The sequence below is a fragment of the Pleurodeles waltl genome, chromosome 6, assembly GCF_031143425.1.
Source record: "Pleurodeles waltl isolate 20211129_DDA chromosome 6, aPleWal1.hap1.20221129, whole genome shotgun sequence".
In the NCBI taxonomy this organism is placed as follows: domain Eukaryota; kingdom Metazoa; phylum Chordata; class Amphibia; order Caudata; family Salamandridae; genus Pleurodeles; species Pleurodeles waltl.
The window spans coordinates 1646801129-1646823577 of NC_090445.1; the positions used below are offsets into that span (position 1 = coordinate 1646801129).

General features: G+C 43.1%; 1 protein-coding gene across 2 annotated transcripts in view; it reads right to left on the bottom strand.

Moving 5' to 3' along the window:
• Nucleotides 1–22449, bottom strand: part of SARDH (sarcosine dehydrogenase) — a 460574-nt gene that overhangs the window by 162466 nt on the left and 275659 nt on the right. For both annotated transcript variants that reach the window (XM_069241559.1, XM_069241560.1), the window contains exon 11: nucleotides 13007–13148. In XM_069241559.1, the coding sequence (XP_069097660.1) occupies nucleotides 13007–13148 (142 nt within the window). The remainder of the gene's footprint in view (nucleotides 1–13006; nucleotides 13149–22449) is intronic.

Sequence of the window (22449 nt, forward strand, 5' to 3'; positions counted from 1 at the left end):
GTCAGATCAGGCCGAGCGCTGGAATCTTCTGTCCTGTGGTGCCCTGGCTCTAGCTCCTCCGTGTGGCAGCATAGAGACTCAAGACAAGTTTCAAGCAAGTGGGGGCGGTGGGACGGGCAGAAACTAAGGCTGCAGGCAGCTTGCACTGGGCGGATGCGGCTGGCATTAGGCCAGTGCGGCTTGCTTAGGCTGAGTTGTCCTGCCCTGCCTTGCCTTGCCCCTACCTGCTCCCCATAAATCTTTAAGACCTTCTATTTCCCTCATTCGCCTGGCTTGCGGGTTGTGTTGGGATGTCCCTATTTCTAAAATACTTCGGGGATATTCTTAGGAGAGATCTGCAGTGAGCCTGAGCCTCCCCCTCGCGGTTCATCAGCTAAGGGTTGAAGGGGTTGTAAGAACTTTAAGGACCATGCAGACTGGCAAAGCAAGAAGAGAACCTGTAATTATTCAAAAGTGCAAGAAATGCCGACGGGGTGATATTGTGTGTAATGCCACAGACCAGCCACTGTTGGCTTAAGGGGATGGGCGTCAACCTTCAATCCTAAGCCCCATTGCGCCAGTGCCCCCCTGGATTTCTGCACTTGATGTTGAACTGTTAAATACAGCGGCCTTGAAATCGTTGGACCCCGTAGTTATTAAGCCCCAGTTGTTAGGTACTGTGCCGAGTTCATCTATGTCCCATGAGTCAACCTTGTTGGCTTATTTTGAAAAAAATCATGCTGCTAAAAAGATGGACGGCGGTGGCACCCAGCACTCTGTGAGCCTGAGTGCATCCCTGACAACCGGTACCACGGAGTCCACAGCAAAGGGCCCCCGGTCATTTGAAATACAAGTACATTCCTCTGTATTACCAACTAATTCTGTGGGTTACCCTGGCCTAGTAAGTAGCCTTGAGATTGGGGAGTTAGCTATAGATGCATCGGTCTCTAAGGAAAAAAATAACTCCATTAACGTTACAAGTGGTCAACTCGGCCTCAGATTCGCTGAAGCATGAGGTTTCACCAGTAGTTATCTTAAGTGACCTCTCCTTCAATGCATTAGAGGTGTTTTCTTCCCCACTAGTGACATTATGTTCTTGCAACAATAGGGTTGCTCAGAAGATCCAATCTGCAGACTTAATGTCATTCCTAAACCGCCATGAAATAATTGTTCTGCAGGAAACCTGGGCGGATGCAAGCTGTCCACTGCCAGGGTTTTTGGAATTTTGGAAAGCTGCCTGTAGACACTATAAAAGTGGCCATGCTAGGGGAGGGTTATCCATTTATGTTGCTGTCAAATTAAAAGGTCATAACACAACACTTATCCTGGAGGAGAACTGGGTACAGGGCATTAAGATCAGTAATTGGAGACCGCAGCAAATCCTCTTTTTTAATAAATGTCTATATTAGTCCTGGAGCAAAGGAAAAAAGGGGGAAGTTGAACTGCCCGATACAGATTTTGGGTGATCTCGCTGATGATCAGCCCCATGCTGAGTAGCCGAGGACTTTAACACAAATTTGTTTCAAGATACCTCTGAAGTTCTGGAGGGTCCCAATCTTTGTAATTATTTGTTGGTACCTGAACAGTCGAAGCAAAGGGGTTGCCTTCGCAGCTTCTTGGGTGAACATGTGGTACGTCATTTAAAATGATGGGATATAAAGTACTGAATGGCCGGGCTACCGCAAGACGCTCCCCAGAGTTTGACAAGATCTGATGGGCAGACTTGTTCCTTTTTAGATTACACTATCTGCAATGTGGAAATGTTCCCTTTCATTGAAAAAAATTTGATATCCACTCAGGTTGAGAGTGATCATCGCCCTCAGATCATTGTTATAAAATCCAGCCTCATCATCATGCTGTGGCTCAGGTTGTTGGTGGTGGAGCATGTACTGAGACTTTAAAGCGTATAAAATGGCGCTCCACCATTAATGGCGCAGTAATGGCTGCCTGTGTCAACTAACTTGACTCTGAAGTGGCTGGTAGTGTGTCTCCAGCTATCTTATGGGCTAATTTTGTTTCCTTCTTATAGTCAAGATCAACCTGCAAATAATGCTATTTCAATCATACAGCCTGCCATTTCGAGGGAGACTCAGGAGTTCAAGAAAGCCTGGAATAAAGCTGCCAGGGCATCCAGAAAGAGTCCAGGTTTAAAGGACTTATTAATTACATTCAAGGAAAAGCAGAACGCTTAGAGGAAGGCCATTTATGAAGCGAATCGTGGACTTTCTGACCTCTTTTGGGCAAAGTTTGTTAGTGCCAGTAAGGACTTGAACTCTAGAACATTTTGGTCCCTTATTAATGAATCAGCAAACGGTCAAAGGAGGTTTGGCAGCATTAACACCTTGGTGGGCGAATGGGCATCCTTCCTGGTCAGCCACTTTTCCGCAAGTGTGCTTGAAGAAGAACTGATGGGCAAGGGGGGCACAGAGTCCTATTGGATTACCGTCCAAATTATCGCACTTACCCTTGGAGCCCTTGCATTCTCAGTCTGAAGCTATGACGTTTTCTCGCATCAACTCCGTTGTATCATCTCTAAGGCAAAACAAGATGGGGCCCCAATGGCCTTCTGCAGGTGCTGTTTAAACAGGACAACATTTTTTGGGCGGATCACCTTAGAAACCTCTTTGACTACTGTGTGTTGACCTCCAGAATTCCTGAGTCATGGCATGGTGCTATAATTCATCCATTACATAAAGATGGCTCAAGGTCAGATCCAGCCAAATATAGGTTCATGGCACTACTTGATAATGAGACTAAGGGGGTTATTACAACTTTGGAGGAGGTGTTAATCCGTCCCAAAAGTGACAGTAAAGTGACAGATATACCACCAGCCGTATTACGAGTTCCATAGGATAAAATGGACTCGTAATACGGATGGTGGTATATCCGTCACTTTACCGTTACTTTTGGGACGGATTAACACCTCCTCCAAAGTTGTAATAACCCCCTATGTATTATGCTAGTCTCCTGTTAGAAGATCTGAGAACCTGGGCTGAGTTGAAGGGGTTAATTCCAATATGTTAAACGGGGTTTACGGCTGAATCTGGTACATCAACAAATTATTAGTTCTATCAGTTCTGATTGATAAGGTAATGTTATCATGCTCTGTGCTGCCCTGCTGTTTTTTAGATTTTAAGACTGCGTTTGATCGGGTCCCCAGGGGTTCTTTGTGAATTTTTTTTACAAAATTGGACATATCATCTGTGCTCCTTGGGGCTACAGTTGTTTACATACGAACACTTGGGTCCGCATTAAACTTGGAGATGGCCACTCCCTCTCAAGGAAAATCCCCACATCTCATGGTGTGAAGCAGGGGTGTGTGCTTGCTCCTTTACTTTTTTTTACTTGTTTATTGCAGACCTATCGACTCTCCTTGATGCTGCCAATTGTCACCCCCCAAGATTTATGGTCTCTGGATCAGTCACTTGCTTAACGCTGGTGATTTGGCAATGTTCAGCAACACCAGAGTAGCCTTACAGCGGCTGCTTAAACAACTATCACTTTATACAGCTTCAAATAATTTGGTAGTGAATTTGTTAAAAACAACGGTGGTTTCCTTTGGTGGAAAAAAGGCTTTCGGGAATCAGCTGGTATTATAAGAGTAACAAACTCACTTCAGACCATTGTTATAAATATTTAGGGGTTTGCCATGGGCAGCTTTGTTAAGCAGAGAAAGGAGGTTGAAGAAAAAGCTGTGGCCCTGCAGGTGTCTCTATCAAAACTATTTAAAACTCTCAAGGTGTCAAATCTGTTGCTATTGTTGGAAGTTATGAGAGCAAAGATCACTCCCTCATTAACCTACAGCCAGGAAGTCATGTTGGGTTGAGACACTCGTCTGTTAAATATGCTTGGGCGACCGTACCCCACAGAGAGTGGGTATAGCGGCCTAAAAGGCATGCGGTGTTCACGGACCGCAGCGCGAGACATCTTCTTCCCAAATTGTTCTAGCCTTTTTGATTCCCTATCCGGGGGTGCAGAAGGGAATGCGCCTGAGGACGAGAAAGCCTGGATGACAAGACTGTCAGGCATGGGGTATTGGGACAGTAATTTAGGATCGTTCGGGTGGGCTGACGGCAGTGTGCAATAGTCCTGTTTACAGGAGCCCCTGTCTTGGGTCTGGACCAAGTACCCAAGAGGAAATCAGTGAGGGCCTAATTGAATGGCAGAAGGGGCTCAGATGTGGAAGCCCCTGGCTGAAGCACCTCCGTCAGGAGATCTGACCTGACCTGTACAGTAGGCAGCTCAAGGCCAAGGTCCTTTGCCGCCCTACTGACCACCACAGAATAATTCGCATCCTCTGGCATAGCCACGGTAACAGGAGACAGCATGCCAGCATCTGGAGAAGTGTCCAGGCCACTGGCCTTGCCCAAATCCTGTGCCCAGTCAAAAGTAGGGTCATCCTGGTATTCATAAGGGTCCTTCCCCAAATTCGTACCCATAAGGAAAAGGGTCCAAATCGGACCTAGGGTGAGTAGGACCCATCGAAGCCAAGGGCCTCATAAAACTCCTTTAATTGGGCATGGGTCTCTCCGGCTTCCAGAAATTCGGGGAAGCATGGAGCAGACCCAGAAGCAGGCTCTGAAGATGGAGACCTCGAGTGTCAACGTTCCTCCCGCATTGCATCAGTGATCGATGAGGTGAAGTCGAAAGGTGATGGGACCTTCTTACCTGTGCCCGAAGAATTGGATGAAGAAGAATGGTGGTGGCTCTGCGAGCAGTCTTGAGACCTTCCCCTCGAGCGAGACCGGGACCTACGTGGAGTCGAGCGCCAGCCCGCCATGAGCTTGAGGGACTGCTCCCTCAAGGCCTTCTAGTCCATGGGCCGGCACTCCAAGCACCACAAACAAACCCGATGTGGATCCATCACTGACATCATGTGGTGACAGTCCTCGCACGGCTTGAAACCGGTCTTCGGGGACATCTCGACGCACCAACATCTCACCAAAAAACTCGACAAAAGGTCAAACTCGGGTAGCTCTCTCCCGTTCAGCGAGTGGCGCAGAAAGAAAAGAACTGATGTCACTGTGCTGAGGCGGTGTCTATGTACTACTCCCGACACCAACGATGCCCGCGGAGTCGATCGACGCGCAAGAGTATTGCTAGAAGAAAAAATCTCTAGATCCAGTCTGATGCCTGGGGGAAAATTCTAAGGTAAGGAAACTGGAAGTTTCAATCAGATTAAAGCATTCAAGCACTTTAAGGATGTATGTAGTCGCCCGCATCATTTGCGTGCACCTGAATGTGAATGTGTTTATCTCCCTTGGAGAGGGTATATTGCAGGCGTGTAAGCACTTCATGGACTCATTTAGTTGTTTTAGTAATTAATATGTGCTATATGTCCTCTTCCTTCTGAAAATTGTAGTTTGCATTTTTCGTTATCACTGCAATGTATCCTTTTGATGCAACTGTTTTTCTGCCAACAAACTCTCTGCTGCTCCTATGTGTTTGTAAATAATGCAATTGAGTATTTTATTGTGATCACATTGCCTGGTATTAGTATTGCATTTTATTGATAAAACAGGGTTTTTAATCTGTGTATGTGTCATTAAGTGAGTGTTTTTTGTATTTGTAGTGACTGATTGTCATGGAATTTAAATTGTAATGGATTTTAAAATCTTTACAATAAACTCTATTCCATTCAAATACATGTGCTAGAAAAAAAGACAGAGGTAACTTTAAACAACTCCTTGGGTTCGCTAATACATAACTCGTTCTTATTAAAACCAGTAATAGGAATAGTTATCCTTCTGAGACCCATGGAAACTGTCCAGAATCTCATGAAAAGAAGATGTCACTCCTAGAGCGAGATACTGATCATGATGGAACCCAAGTAACTGTACTATAGTAGAGGTGGGCAAGCCAACAAATTAACAGGCAGAGCCAAGTTCAGAGTCTGCCTTGACTCTAAGAGCCTGATTTCACTCTAAGAGCCCAGGCATGAGTTCAGCCAAGGGAAACCTTTTTGTATGGAGATCGTGCAACAAATATTTTGTAAACATATGATGATGTGTCATCAAATTTCAAAAAAATATATATGACAAGGGTTTTACCTTAGTACATCAGATTATATCACAGCATTGAAAGGCGTTTATTAAAAGTGATAGTTTCTAAACTTGAACTTAAAAACATGCATGCTCCGCAATCTGATGACAATACTATTAGTAAACTAAGACGATAATCGGTTGTCAAGCGCACCCTATACGTAGGCTACATTCTTATTTTACATGGAGCTGCTTTATAGTCCATTAAGTCAAACAGTAGAGATGTTTGTGCAGCACATATCTTCACATAGTTCAAGGTTTTCTCATTTGCAATACTGAAAAAATAGGAGACACAATAAAATAAAATAATTGCCAAGGATCAAATAATTTGGTCAAGTGGCCAAGCAGGGATTGATCCTGGTTTTCTGCACTCACATTGTGAAAGTCAGCCACTAGATTGGTATTTCTTTCTCGCTCATGATTGAGATCAAATTTTAATGCTGTGTTTTGCATTCTCTGGGCCTGAGATTAGAGTGTGGGTAGCAAGCAGAAGCCACAAAAATGCTCAGCTCTTTTTGGGCGTGAGCATTCAAAAGTATCCCAGGGTGAAAAAGAGTCTGCATCTGACTCAAGCTTCAGCAGCTCACCCACCTCTATACTTTACTGTTTTAAATTCCTTTATTTATAAATTTGATCTTTTATACGAAAGGGAAAAGGCTGCCACATACATTTTAAAAAAACCTACATTTACGGGGAATTTCAAAGGGAGTATTATCGATTATATCCTTATTAGCTCCCCTGACTTTGATTTAATCCTTGATTTTAAATAATACCGCATTGTGCCAGCGATCATAATCCTCTATGTATTAAACTTGCCTGTAACTCAAATTCAGCACCTATTAATAGAGAATTGAGAAGGCATTTTGTTTTTCTGGTCTACGTATGAAATGGGAAAAGGTTGATCCCAAAATTTTCAGTCAGAAAATAATTGAACAAAAATTTGGATTCCATTAATATGTGCCTGTCGCAACATCAACCTCATGATCGATTAGCGTCAGAATTTTAGCACTTAAGCTATGCTATTTCAGAGGCTCTGGTGACTGTCAGAACCTCCTGGGCCCCAGTAGTTTGCCGATGGTTTCACTCCGCCTGTACTACTGCCCATAGGGATCTAAAAAATAGCCCCCAGATCTATCCCTTTTTCTCAGGATTTAGTTAGAAGGGCAAGGGGCCATTATACGCAGTTTTGAAAGAGAGGAAAAATGAAATTAGAAATAGAGCATGAAATGAGCTTTTGGTAGCCACCGAACTGAAGGACACTACACAATTCTGGAGGGTGGTAAACCATCCTTTTTTCATGGACCCAGATAATAAAGAGGATGATTGATACGTGAAGCGGTTTGGATGAATCATTTTACGAGGGTTTTTCAACCTGATAGTGACATTTCTTCGGAGGGGGACGAAAGCAGTAACAAGAGACATGTCTAATCTAACTCGAATATAATAGACTTGTCTTTTGAGATACATGAGGTCATCACAGCAATTAATTGATCGAGACCTGGGAAAGCACCTGGCCCGGACGGGGTTGCTGTTGACCTTCTTAAGTCTATGCCAGATCTCTGGGGTCCTCTAATTACAAACGTACTGTGAAGTGCAGTAAAGAGTAACATCCCCCCCTCCTGGAAAATGGCCATTATCATCCCAATTTTAAAAAAGGGTAACAGGCAAGACCCAACCTGTTATAGGCCAATTTCTCTGATAGATTCCACTGCTAGATATTGGGGAGTGTGATTTTGACCCAGCTGGAAGAATGGGCAGCGGATGCAAAGATTCTCTCCACAATTCAATATAGGTTTAGACCTGGTTTAGATACTGTGGAACAAGCGTAAAACCTGCACCTCATTCCTCAGTAAATACGTTATTGCCAGAAAATAATCTATCCATTTGGCGTTTATTGATTTATCAAGTTCCTTTGACCTGGTAAACAGAGAGAAGCTCTGGCTAATTATGGAATCCCCGGGGGTTGACCGGAATCTTTTTAAGTTAATTAAACGATTATATACTGATCTAACGGTTATAGTGCAGTACGGTTTGCATGGTGAGAGATCTTCCTCTTTTCCCTCCAGGAGAGGTGTTAGACAGGGCTGTATTTTAGCATCGTTTTTATTCTTGCTATATATTAATGGACTCTACAATTTTTTTGTAAAAAACTGAAAGGATTTCCCTAGAATGGGATTGAGACAGCTTCCTGTCCTTTTGTATGCGGATGATGCGGTTTTAATCGCCCGTACAGCTAACGGCCTTCAAAGTCTATTGGATCTCTTTTTAATCTTTATGCAAGATCTAGATCTGAAAGTAAGTTTTACGAAAACAGTTGCCAGGACTGCTGGTCCCCGAAATACTAGATCTAAACGATTTACCATGGGAGGAAAAAACAAGTTCAAAGACTTTTGGTATTTAGGCTTGCATGTAAGTTCCTCCATGTTATGGAATTCCCACCTCACTATTAAGGTCCATCAAATGGTGAGAAATTCGGAAGCAATATTTTGCTTTGCTCGCAAATTAGGCCGTAGACCGTTAGGCTTTATAATGCAAATCAGCAGCTATTTATGGGGCCGGTCTGTGGGGCCAGACTAAAGTAGATTCCCTTCAACATATAGAGAATACATTTGTTCATAGATTATTGCTGGTACCAAAGAATGTAGCAAATATTATTTGTTATGAAGAACTGGGATTACAGCTCATTGAAGATTTGATTGGTGTCGCTCCTCTTTTATTGTGGTTGAAATCTTGGTCCAATCCTGCGGCTGGTCTGGTACAAGATCGTATGACCGACTGTATTCAACTGAACCATTTTAATAGAATTCCATGGTTTACCTATCTGCAAACTTCATTTTGGAATATAGGCATGGAGAGCATTTTCACTCACCCAGAGTCCCTACCTTTAAATGCCAAGGCACTAGTTAAAACACAATATTTGGAGTATATTATGAATTTGAGATTACAGGGGGCTCTGGATCTGAAAACGTTTGATCCCTATGTTCAGATCTCAACTAAGTTCTTGATGGAACCTTACTTAACCTGGTTCCCGAGGTCCTCCTCATATTCCCTTCTTGTCTTATTTAGATTAAACGTGATACACTTTAGAGTGCCCTTGCCAAAGCAAAGCACCTGGCAAAAAGTGCTTCCGTATTGTCCTTGCAATACTATTTCTAAGCAAAGCATGTGTCACTTCCTTTTATTCTGTTAACTTTATTCGGCTCGAAGATGTACTTTTATATTGCCTTTTTTTACGGAAAACTATGTATTCTCTCCTATAAAGACGCATTGATGTATGTTCAAAAACTGCTGGCAATTCAAATCTGCTATTCTGTTTTAATTTTTTTTAGATCAGCCTTTACAATCAGGAAATGATATGAACTGGTGGAAGCAGATGATTATTAATCAAAGATGTAATTATATAAGATTTTATTTTGACCACGATTTTGCTACTGTATTTTAGGTATTATTATGGGAATTTTGTTATACCTACTTGTAAATAGTTTTTTAAATTCTGGAAATGTGAGACATGCTTGCCGAATATTGCCTCATATTTAATGTAACTGCGTTTTAAACTTTCTGTACTTTTATGGCATTTTGCCGAATAAAGAAATTTGACTGACTGACCGACTGACTATACTTTAATGTGGGTGTTTTGTGGCTGTAATAAACTCAGATGCTGCTGACAGTGAGAAACCTGTTTTGTACATGAGGATATCTTAACCTGCACTGCTGATGACCATCTTGTGCTTATGCTGAGTATGAGAGGAACTTACACAGTTTCCAAATGCTGCACATAGTGTGTGTTTACACACAGACTTGTGCTGCTGCTGTAGACACTGTCCATGTTCTGTGGATGTAAGCAAAGCTTGCATTGTAAATTACCAGATTAGTTATGTGTTCTAGGAGTGTGAGGGAAGAGTGTACGCCTGCTAGGTGCTATACCTGCCTTGAGTGTAAGTTCTGTTCTTTACACTTGTATCAAATCTTGAATGTTTGTTGGTTGCATCTACGATCAAGTGATCAAGTGGTGCTGCCCATTGCCACACTTGTTCCATGTCTTTGAAGGAAGCTAGCAGCGGCCCTTCAATACCACATTTGCGCATGTCTTTGAAGAAGGCTAGCACTGGCTGGACCTGCAGTACCACACTTGTTCCATGTATTTGAAGCAAGCTTGTACTGGCCTTGAATACCACACTTGTCCCATGTCTTTGGCGGAAGCTTCACTGGCCCTGCAGTAGCTCAGTTACATATATTTGAAGGAAGCTTGCACTTGCTGGCACTTTAGTACTACACTTGTTCCATGTCTTCAAAGGAAACTTGCACTGGTTTTGCAGTATCCCACTTGTTCCATATCTTTCAGGGAAGATTGTGATGCTCTTGACCAGTGCTGTATGTTTTATGAGTGGGAGCCAAGGACCCCCTGCACGTCTGCTCCCTGTGCTCTATTTCTGTATGTTTTAGTTCGGACCAATATATTGTTTTAGCTGTTTTACCAGCCTCATGTTTCCTCAAAAATAATAATACATAATGTTGCTTAGAGAAAGTTTTTAGGTAAGCCCAATTCAGACAGTGTCATTCCCATATTAGTTCAGCACTTCAGTACAGTATACACAGAATACATTCAGTTGTGTAGTGCATCAGCCCTCTTTAGTTGTTGGCTTTGTTGCCAGTGGCTGGCTCTGCCTCATAGATAACTGCTGGTCTTTAGGACATTAGGTAGTCTGAGTAACATTATTTTGCCTGCTTACTCTGTATTATTCTGAATCCGGAGAAGTTAGACCTCAGGAGAAAATTCCTTTAGCTCATCCCACAGCAGTTCACCTGCAAATGAAAACTAGTGCTATTTGACTAATGGAAGCATCAGCAGCTCCTGCCATTGCTAATGGAGTACAACTTTCTTATGCAGAGCCACAGGAATCACTGATGTAAGCTTCATAACCATGCTACCATCTTGAAATGGTATTCTGCATACTCCATATTGTTTTACTGTTCCAAGATGGCAGACCAATGTGAAGTTTTACTTTTTAATTTTCTTACTGTAGTATATGCCCTTCACATTTAACAGGCATTTAGTTTTTTTTAATTTTTCTTTCTTTCTGTCTCTCTTTTAGCATATGCTTGCACTACAACAAAACCACTACCTAGTTTTCGAGAATGCAAGTGGAACTTGTTTTTGTTGCTAAGACTCTTCCCTTCAAAGGTCCACAAAGATCAGACTCACATAGGCTGTAATCCTGGTCCAAGTGTGGCACATGAGAGACTAGATAGCCTCAGTGGACATTCAGGCTTTAGTGTAGCTTACTTTAACAGTTTTGAATTAGACCCGAATTACACTAGTGGACTGATGCACTAGATACTCAACCTGTGTCCAAACTCTGCTCCTTCCTAGTAAGTGATGTATCTGTTTGTGAGCAGTGGGATTTTGTGAGTGCAGGATAGCCACCAACAGCGGTACAGTGAGCTTGGAACACCATAAACTCCCTTAGGTAACCCATAACTCCAGTCATTAACATTATGTGATTTGGCTTCTGGTATCCTAGCGGATCACTTTTACAAGCCTTTTCATCTGCCAGAGATATGTCCACCATGTAATATCCATGATGACACTTTGGTTGAGTGGCCCATCTTCCAAGAACTGTAACGCACACATGAACACCCCCAACCCATCCCGCATGTCAGAGGTCACATGACTGGGTTAAGACAAAGGGAGTTAGAAAACTTATACCAAACTATAGTTACCATTATCAACTGGTGTCTGTTTTTCCTAACATAACACACCTGATGGCCCGTCGTTCATCCACACTTTTTTTGGAAGATCCCTAGCTGCAACTTACTCCCCTCTTCTGCAATTTGTTTTTAAATGTGAATATTAAATTCGAGGTGCTCAGTATTCCAGAGTACCTGTTTGACGCTGAGAAGTGCCATTATAGATAGGTACTGCACCTTTTCTGAACGTGCTTTCTCATTTAAATGAAAGTAGTGCAGATACTCAGTACCTGTCCTTTTAAAGCACTTCCTACCATCAAGTATGCAAGAACAGTGGGTTGTGCTATTTCAACCCTGGCTGCAAGCAACCTTTTTCTTTCTGTTAGATATGATCAGCTCGGGTTATCCTAGCTCTTCTCTTTGAAGCCAGCATCTAACCCCATCAGTCAAACACCTGTGGGATATCCCTGGGGGTCACTGTGCGCTTTAAAATTCTATTAGGTTTCATTATATGCCACCAGGACATGGCATCCATAGACTAGCATTAAAAAGGTAACATGCACAGAATAACGTTGACCATCGCAAGCATGCAGTAAGTGAAAGCCATCACATGCATATTGTATCCTTTAACCATCATAAGCACTCAATACCTTTAAATCATCATAGTCACATATTAACCGTGCACATCACCTGCACTCTGCCATTTCAAGTGAACACAGGCACAGCCTGCAATGTCACATGCACCTGGGGCCACCACATGCACATAATAGTCTTGAGTCAACATCTGCAAATAGCAATCTTAAGCCATCACATGCACAGCACACTAGGCAGGTTATCGGGTGCAGCTAACTGAGTCCATGTGATAGCTGTATTGTAGTGGGTGCATATGATCGCCCAATGAGCGTGTTTACCTTTGATGGCTCAAGGGGATTGGCGGCAGGTGATAGTCACGGTTACTGTGAACATTTGATACTTTCGAATAACAGCCTGAAAGTGTGGTGTGCAAACAGGACGAACTTGATTGATTGTGGATACGTGGAATTATTTTAGGGTGGGTCATCATCCTCACTTAGAACAACCCATAAGCACTGCATACACCCACAGACTTACAATGTAGCCAGGTAACCAGATAATCCCAGGGTATGGCACATATAAAAGATGATGTGTCTACTCAAAACCATCGATCAGAAAGTCAGTCTTAAAACACTTATGCAACACCATTGCAAAGCCCGACCATCAATCACATACATATACATACATCCACGATTTTCATTGAAACAGTAGGAACCTGCACTTACCTGGTGCAGAGGAAGATGCCTCATATTCCGGCTAGCTAGTGGCTCATCATTCTTGAAGACAATTGAGTAATTCTTTGCGTAGGATTCGTGGCTACGTTCCCGGATCCATCGGTTGTTATTTGTGAGAGAGTGATGGAATCGCCTGTAGTAAATTGGGCAGAACAATTAATGGTGATGGCTTCCACCCAACCTGAGTCACATTTCCAGAAAGGAAAATTTAGAATACTGATCCCTCAAACTGGTCTCAGTTCCTAGTACCAATATGCCCCTGAGTCAAAATAGTGTTTTGCAAATAAATATATACACAACAAAAAGTATTACATCAGTTAAAAGTTGGACCTGGATGTTCATCGTTAGTCAGTACACAAAATACTCCCCAGTGACTTGATGTACATGTGCAGGACTCAAGTAGTATTTACTTGAGCAGTGACCTTGAGCTATAAAGGTCCCCACTAGGCATTCACCATTAAGAAATCAATAAATTCAATTAGGGGATAGATTATTAGCCTTTAAGGTGGCTTTGCTAGTTAAGAACCTCATTGCAGAGATCTATGTGAAACTCGCAAGTATTTTAGGTCGAGGAAGTTCATACTATTTATAAAAATGATGTGCCAGTAAAAGTGACATTTGGCCATGCCCACTGAAAGATGCCAAGAATGGGGACACAAAATAAAGCTTCTAGAAAGCTTTATTCATACATCCCACCCCCATGCACAGAACCTACTGCAACAAAAAACCTACAAAGCAAATGGACACCACATATGAAAAGAGGGACATTACATATTATTAACAGACTTCTAAAATTAGTGTCATAACACATTGGCCCCATTGAATTCACACAAAGATCAGTTCAAAACATACATGCCACATTCTCTCAATGATGCCAATCATAACTGGCCCCTTTCTGCCCTTTCCTTACCAGTGTTATTCCCTGCCATGACCCACATATAATTTCACCATCCTGTGCTCATTCGAGCTTGATTCATCGTCAAACATAACATCTTTTACTATCTTCAGCACTAGCACCATCCTTGATCACATGCCTTGTGCTGTGTATGTTTAACACATCTCCTTTCTACAATAAATCCTCTTTACACCCTTCAGCCCCTTGATAACTATTGGTTTATCAGTCTTAATCGACCCTCTGATGGAAGCATGCATGCCCGAACAATACGGTCTTAAGAACGACCATGTCTTTACCACACATGCCTTTACCACGCATGCCTTCACAATGAATTTTGTTGTAAAAGTATGTATGTCAAAGGAAGCTGCAAGGTAAATTCCCCCACCCTGCCCTTGGCCCTAACACCCCACCCCAACCCTTAAAACAGCCCTTCCCCCCCACCCTGGGCCCTAAACCCCCCCCCCCAGCCCTGAGCCCTAAAACGTATCCCACTCTGCCCCTGAAACTACCCTGACTCCCCTCCTAACAACTAAAACCTTGCCCCCTACCCGGACTCCAGCCTGAGCCCTAAAACTGTCCACAGCCCTGCAAACTGCCTCTTCCCCCAGCCCTGTACCCTAAAACACTACCTCAACCCTTACAACTCTCCCAACTCCCCCAGAGCCCAAATACTTTGCCCCAGCCCTCAAAACTACCCCAATCCCCCGCCCTGATGCCTAAAAAAACTACCCCCACCCTTGCCACTATAAACTAAACTACCCCAAAACCCCCACCCATCCTGACCCCTAGTAACTTCTCCACTAATAAGTAAACTAACCCGACCCCCCACCCACCCTAAGCCCTAAAAAAAAAGAATTATCGCCACCCCGCCCCTAAAAACGAAACTACCTGGACCCTCGAACCCGCCATGAGCCCTAAAAAAAAAAAAAAAAAAACTACCGACACTCACCTCCCCCCACTCTAAGCCCTAAATCCTTCCCCTCCACTAAAAAGTATCCACCAACCATGCACCCAACCTCACTTACCTCACTTGATCCTCTCCCGATCCTTCCCCCTCTTCTCTCCTCCCTCCTCCTGCCATTCCTTAAACCTTCCTCACCCCTAAAAGATAAACTACCCACCCCCCACCCTAAGCCCTAAAAATAAATACTCAAACCACCCATCCCTGCCCCTAAACAAACAGACCAAACAAGCCTTTAATCCACCCCACCCCTAGAAACTACCCCAAACCCTGCCCCAGCCCCATTTACCTCACCGCATCCTGATCCGCTCTGCCTTTTTCTGTGCCTTAAGCACCCATATGCGTAGTTCAGCACATGCGTGGTTAAGGCACAGAAAAATGAAGTCGTTGTTCCGGCAAGTGTGGCTACGCTTGCGTGGGAAATGTCCACGTTGTTCACAATGCGTTGTTTTGGACGTTTCCCATATTAATCGTTCCTTCTGTCTCCTTCACCAGATAGCAAGTTTAGTCTCCTAAGACTTCATGCTACTTAGATCAGCCCTACAACCAACATAATATCACTTCATTAGGGGAATGTTTTTCGTCACTGAGTAATCTAATAATGGCTTAGATATTATCTTTTCTCTCTCCCTCTTTCTCTCTAGCACACTCTTTGTCTCTCCCCCTCTCTCTGTAGATAGATAGATAGGTTAGTGAACTAACTATAATCTGCAGCACATCTTGTAATGCTCAGTGATTGCCCCCAGCCCAGGTCTCTGCCTCTTTGTGTCTGGTACATATGTTATAATGACTCCAAAAAACTCTCTTTGTATACTTTGACAGCAATATGGTCTTCCTACTCATGATCAATTCTAGTTGCCAATACACAAGGATTGTTATATAAAATCTTCAATTACTGCAACAACATCAGTCTTGCCCTTCGCATGTACGTAGAACACTTGTCTTGAAGACTTTTTCTTATACTCCTTTTCTCCATTGCAATTCACCAAAGGATCTCCCTTGCAGCAAATTTGTTTGTTTCTCAATGTCGTAATTTTACATGTAGTCTTTGGCATTTGTGCAATCTCAAACTTCTGGTATAGCAACTGTCTATTATGAATACTTTGGTATTGTATTGTTTGTATAAATACATATATTTTCTTGATTTGTTCTCATAAATTGCTAATTCAATACTTTCATTCTTTCTCCCTTATTTACGCCTGTCACTTCTCAAATGTTCTCTTTGTACTTCCATGACTGAGACACTTACGCTCTCCAACTAGTAACACCCTCCTCAGACACGCAGCCTTCTGTGATATCCCTGTTATATTTCTGACACGATGTTCATACCGTGGCTTCTGACGATGGCAGCAAGAGGGGCCATGTATATGTTGAACAGTGTGGGACTCAGTGAGGATCCCAGGGGGACTCCGTAGTTGACTCCTGTGGGTCTGGTAGTGTAGAGCGGAAGTCTGACCCTTTGTGTCCTCTCAGAGAGGAAGGAGTGGATGTATTCCAGGGCTCCACCCTGGATTCCTATGTGGTGGAGTCTGGAGCGCAGAGTGCTGTGGGAGACCATGTCGAAAGCTGCCGAGAGGTCGAGGAGTACGAGTGCTGCAGTGTGGCTGTGGTCTAAGAGTAATCGGATGATGTCAGTGGCTGCCAGGAGTGCTGTCTCTGTGCTGTGATTGCTGCGGAAGCCGGACTGGGAGCTGTCCAGGGAGTTGTTGGCCTTGATGAAATTCCGTAGTGGTGCGTTGATTGCTTTCTCTAGTACTTTGGCGAGGTAGGGTAGCAGCGAGATGGGCCGGAAATTCTTTAGTTCTGATGAGTCGGCCAAAGGTTTCTTCAAGAAAGGGCGTATTCAGCGGTTTGCAGTCCTCAGGGAAGGTGTCTATGATGATAGAGCAGTTGATTGTGTTACGAAGCTCAGGGGGATGGATGCGCTGACTGATGTATATGTGGTGCGGGCACGGGTTCGAGGGGGCTCCGGAGTGGGTGCTGTTCATGATGTTGACTGTTTCCTCTGTGGTGAGCGTGGACCAGTCGTGGATGGTCTGGGTGGGTTCTGGGGGGTGGGTTGGTCGCAGGTTACAGTGCGAGGTGACAGAAAGCTGTCGTAGATGTCCTGGGTCTTGTGTTGGAAAAAGGAGGCGAGTTTGTCGCAGAGGTCCTGTTATTTTGGGATGCTGGTGGCTTCAGAGGGGGATCTGTGAACTTGTTGATGACTGAGAAGAGTTCCTTCGAGTTGTGTGCAGAGGAGTTGATGAGCTCCCAGAGTGTGTCCTTCCTTGCGTTCTTAATTTTTCGTTGGTGGGAGGCGGTTGCGTCTCTGAATGAGGCGAGGTCTTCACTGGATTGGCTTTTCCTCTATTTTCTCTCTAAACATCTGCATTTGCGCTTTAATTCTTGGAGTTTGGTGGTGAACCAGCTGGCCTTCTTAGGTGCGCGTTTGGCCGATGTCAGCCAGAGAAGGGCATTCGGTGATCCATGCGTTGAGGTTGCGCACTGCTGTGTTGGCGTCATCAGGCGGGGGGGATTTGGCGAGCAATGAAGTGAGTTGCTCATTAGTGAATTCATTCCATTTCCCGTGAGGGGTCCTGGAGGTGCGGGTGCGGCAGCTGGGTGCGGTGAACGAACGTGAAGTGTATGCAGCGGAGGTCGGTCCAGTCTGGGGGTGGAGATGGTCTTGATGGTGATCTGGTTGCTTGAGGTGACGATGAGGTCCAGTGTGTGTCCTGCGATGAGAGTGGGTGCGGAGATCAGCTGTCTGAGGCTGAGGGTGGCGAAGTTGTTGAGTAGAGCGGCGGTGTTTGGGTCGGTGCGGTCCTCGAGGTGGAAGTTCAGGTCGCCGAGGAGAAGGTAGTCGACTGACGCCAGGGCCTGGGAGGTAGCGACGTCTACGACGGATAAGGCCTGGGAGTATAATTGTTAGAGTCAATCTTAAAGAGACTCACATACTTTAAGGATGTTGTAGAACTCTCGTAAAGGAGGTTGTATTCCATTTCAAGATGTAACAAGGAGGTGGAGGAAAGCTCTTTCTAAAAGGCACTTGTACAGATTATAGTTATGCTTTTTCCAAGGCTATTTGCCATTTATTAACTTTGTGGTAGTCCGAAATGGTGTATGCGTTTATATGCTGAAGATGTTTGGGAGCCTGCTGTTTAACAGGATAAGAGTTTTGATAGTGTTAGTAAGGATAGTTGAATCAGAATTGATCTTTCTGCCCCAGAACAGTGGTTAGATGGGTAAATTAAGAGGGATTTAAAGTTCCTTTCTGCTTATCATTAACTGTATCTTCATTATTAAGAAAGTACTTTGCTTTTTGAGCTGTAAGGAAAGCAAATTGGCAGCTACAGTAGTTTGATAATAATATTCTGCTATGGGACTTATTGACAAAAAGTTTCCTCAAGATGTGTTTTATTACTAGAACAAAGGAATTGTTGATTGCCTTTAAAAAGAAAAAGTAATGTTATACTTTATCTGTGAAGCCGGAAAATGTCAGTCTGTACAAAGGCAAGCATAGTATCCAGACTTCGATGAGAAAATTAAGTTTAATTCCTTTGAGCTTTAATTCCCACCCAAGAGCAGTGAGACATCAGACTACAGCAAACTGGATCCTAGTTTTTTTCCTGTACCAGTTAGAACTATCATTAGCCCAGAGTACTAGCAGGAATACCCTGACGTTTCCTCACACCATTCATTACCTGCCTTTTGAAATTTCCACCGTAAGGAGTGGGACTTTTCCAGCTTGCAGGTAATGTATCCACTCACTGTACAGTTACAGAAGTGAGTAGTAGCAGAGATGCAGTGGGCAACTAGGGGCGAGAGGCAACAACAACAGGAACGGTTTTGTACACAAAGGTTCCATTTATTGGTTCCCTTTTATTATAACCTTCACAAACCTGGCAACTTTTTTTTTTTTTTTTTTTAACTATGCAAAGTTGCATAGTGTTGAACTTTGAACAGCTCTGTGTAGAGATGAAGTCCAAATTGATAGTGTTAATAAAGAAAAGGGACAAGGAAACATGACAGGCAGTACTACTAGTGCAAGAATCTCAATTGTTAGTGTATTCCTAACTAGCTGAACCTAGTTACCGGAACCTTACAGAAAACAAACACTCAAAGCATTCCAAGACATGCTTCTCAATACTAAGGGAGTACTGGTCTCCTTCACCCATTCACAGGTCAACATGTATCCCAATCTACTCTTCTCTCATCTCTTGGTGATCCAAATCACTTCTGGTGCTGAAAAATGCACTGGAGTACTCAAAAGTATAGGAAGAGGAAAATGGAATTGATTCAAGTAAAAATGTTGACTATCGGTGTGGATATATATTTATTTATGGAAAGAGCAGAAAGAGCGGAGTTAGAAAAAATAGTTTAGGAACAAGAGGGAAGAGGAAGGTGGGAGCATAATGGGAAGAGATGCATGCTTAACGTATCAAGAAAAAAAGTGTTAAAAGAGATGGAAGGTAAAGTAGGGTGACAATAGGTCTTGGAGATCGCCGGGGTCCCACTCTTGACAAGCTCAAGGTTTCACTTGCAACCCGAATGCTTTCTTAAGTGGCATCTTCGGGGACTCTACCCCTGAGGAGAGGTCCTTGTACATCTGTGCACCACCACAGTCCTACTTGTACCTCTAATGAAATAATGAACTACCACTGACAAGGGTGTCATATGGGGTTGTGATGAGTTAGGATAGTGATCCTTCTGTTTCTCCGTACAACTCACAAGCCTGCCCTTTATCTTTATCTGTGGTATTTTGAAGGTATGAATGTTTTACATTCACTGTAGGACTTCATTAGATTCTCATGATTCTATGACAGCTAAGGGTTCTTTAGTGTCACATCCTGATATTAAATAGGAATCAAATGCATGTCAAGTCACCTTTTCTAATATCAGTGGTGTCACATATGTTACTCCTATAATTTCTGTGAAATAACGGAAATGAAGAAGGTTAAAAACTAGAGTGCAGAACATATGTAGCTCAGGAAGTGGATAATGTAGAACATAATTTGCAGGGAAGTTGGGATGAGTTGACCAGTGGAAGAAAAAATGGAAAGAGTAATAGATAAGGCAGTATTGTGAGATATGCATGGGGAGTACTCTGGACAAGGTTGTATGGCTGATAGTTTAAAGGTGAGGATAGGGGAGGGCTTCAGAATGGATAAAGAGAGTACTGGGGAGAATAGAGTGAAAGTGTTGATGGGGGAATCAGAACATCGCCCTGTGCAGGTGAGCATCTTTGTGGGCCAGGTAGAGCAAATACATATGCAAATATTACATGACAGCAAACCATTAGTTTGGTCCCAGAAGGTAGATAAACCAGTGCTCCAGACTCATCTAAACATTCCTAAAATTCCTAGATAAAGTTAGAAATGTTCCAGTTAACATGACTAACAAATGATTACTGTTTACACATGAATGTGACAAATTATTATTTCACAAAGGATGCATTGCTGTTTAACAGTACCGAGCAGAACTCTTGGGTTTCTGCCACAGCATGAAACGTGTGGTGATTGGTGTGCCAAGGGAAGAAGCATCATGAACTGCCTCGGAACAACCAAAAATTGGGGGGTCAAAATGCTTGAGCTGGTGGGGAGGCGGTTTAGTTGTTCAGGCCGGATGTTTTTTTTTTCTCCATAAAGTGGGACTAAGCATGGTTTGCACATGGCCAGCCATATTATGTGGTGGAACACATGAGCCCACGAATGATGACTTCACTAAATAGCCAGCAGAATTCCCAAAATCATGTAGTAGTGTTGACTCAAGCACAACCATACATCACGTTTATGTTGCCTCAAAGTGCTCAGGAGAGGAGCACATGCAAAAGATCTGCAGTGAAGGTAGAGCAAAAAGAGCAAAAAGGCCAAGAAGGCCAGAGACAGACAGAGAGATAGCTCTTCAGCATCCAGGCTAAAAGAAATACATTAAGTCCAGGATTGTGAGCCTCATTTTTTAGTGTACCTGCTGTTTCTAGTGAAGCATGGACTCGGTAAAACTCTCCTACCCTAGAAGGTGTAGCAGTACTGATGCACATCACCAAAATACCCCCCGCGAAATGGAAATCAGAATAACTGGCCAGGGCAACGTGGCTTTAGGAACCAGCCTGGTGTAGAACAGCTGCTCTCCCCTGTTGGCAAGGAGACATCATCTCTATACTGGATACAGGGAATAAAGTCTCGGTCCTCAGCGTCCAGAGGAGAGAAAAACAAACCTCGAACCTACACTGGTTCAAGCCGAGTAACAGATATCTGCAGTGAATATTTACCAATTTATGCCCCTTTAGGTCTTACAGAACCCAGGCCAAGTAGCAATACATTTCTAGACGTCTTAATTACCAACACTTTTTTCGGAAGTTCACACATGTGTAACTTTGATGAAATGAAGTGTGTAATTTTGGCCTCGGTTGATGATGACTTCCCACCAAATGAAGGCGTTTGAGCAGCAGAGGCAGGATTTAGCTTCAGCCAGTACCTAAATTTACACTTGTGTAACCAGAAGAGAAAAGTATGGCTTAAAACTCAGAGCAAATCTGACTTCGATAAGGAATCTGCAGCACAGCAGTAGCTTGACAAAGGCCTGTTCATGACGCAATAGAGGATCATCGAGAGCGAAACGTTATGACTTCACAATTAGTCTTATTGTTTGAAAGAGTGGTAGTAACTTAGTTATAAGCTTGCTCAGAAAGAGGGCTTTACCTGGCAGAACAGGACTGTTTTTCACAGTCTTGAATTATTTGATGCAGTAATGCACCACATGGGAGTCACAAACGAACTATCACATATTTGCTGCATTTCAATCCCTTCTAAATTATTAAGGCTTGGCATTGGAAAGTGTTTCGGGAAAAAGAAAGAAAAAACAGTCCAGAGGGAACCCAATTTATAACATGGAACATTAGAATAAAGAACTGAAGCTTTCTTGGAAGACAAATAATGAGCATATAAAGGGAAAGAAATGAAGAGAAATTCCCAAGAGGCACTCTGCGAAATATGCATCCCTTCATGAATGAAAACAGGGAAGAGATTTAATTAACGGCTTTTAGTTAATAGGGAAAAGGGAAAATGGAACGCAGTCAAAATTGCCATAGCAGAGCTCCTTCTTTTGGGCTCTAGTGAAAAAACATTGTTTTCTACTAAACGAAGAAAGACAATGTAGAGGGTGGTCTTGGCAATCAGGACAGCAAGCAATCATCATCATTCACATCCCACCACCACCACCAACAAGAATTTCGGTTTTCTCAAGATACGAAGTTCTAAACTGCACGGAAATAGGAAGAACAGCCGTAAAGAGCTCGGTTTTATTATTTTCATTAACCTACCTTGTCACAAAAGTGTGTTCGGATAGTCTAGTAGCAATGAGGAACTAGTACGGCATTTGTACATGAAAGCTAAAATAAACTTTGATCGAATAAAGCATCAATGTGCATTAAAACAATATTCACGAGGCAAGAAAACCAATTCAATAAACAGTAAACAATTGATCAGCGTTGCTAAGCAATTTATTGAAGGATAGAAGGATGGACGAACACATGGTGGATGATGGGTGGATTGATGCATGTAGTTTTGTCTTTTAGCCAACCCTTCCTTAATATGC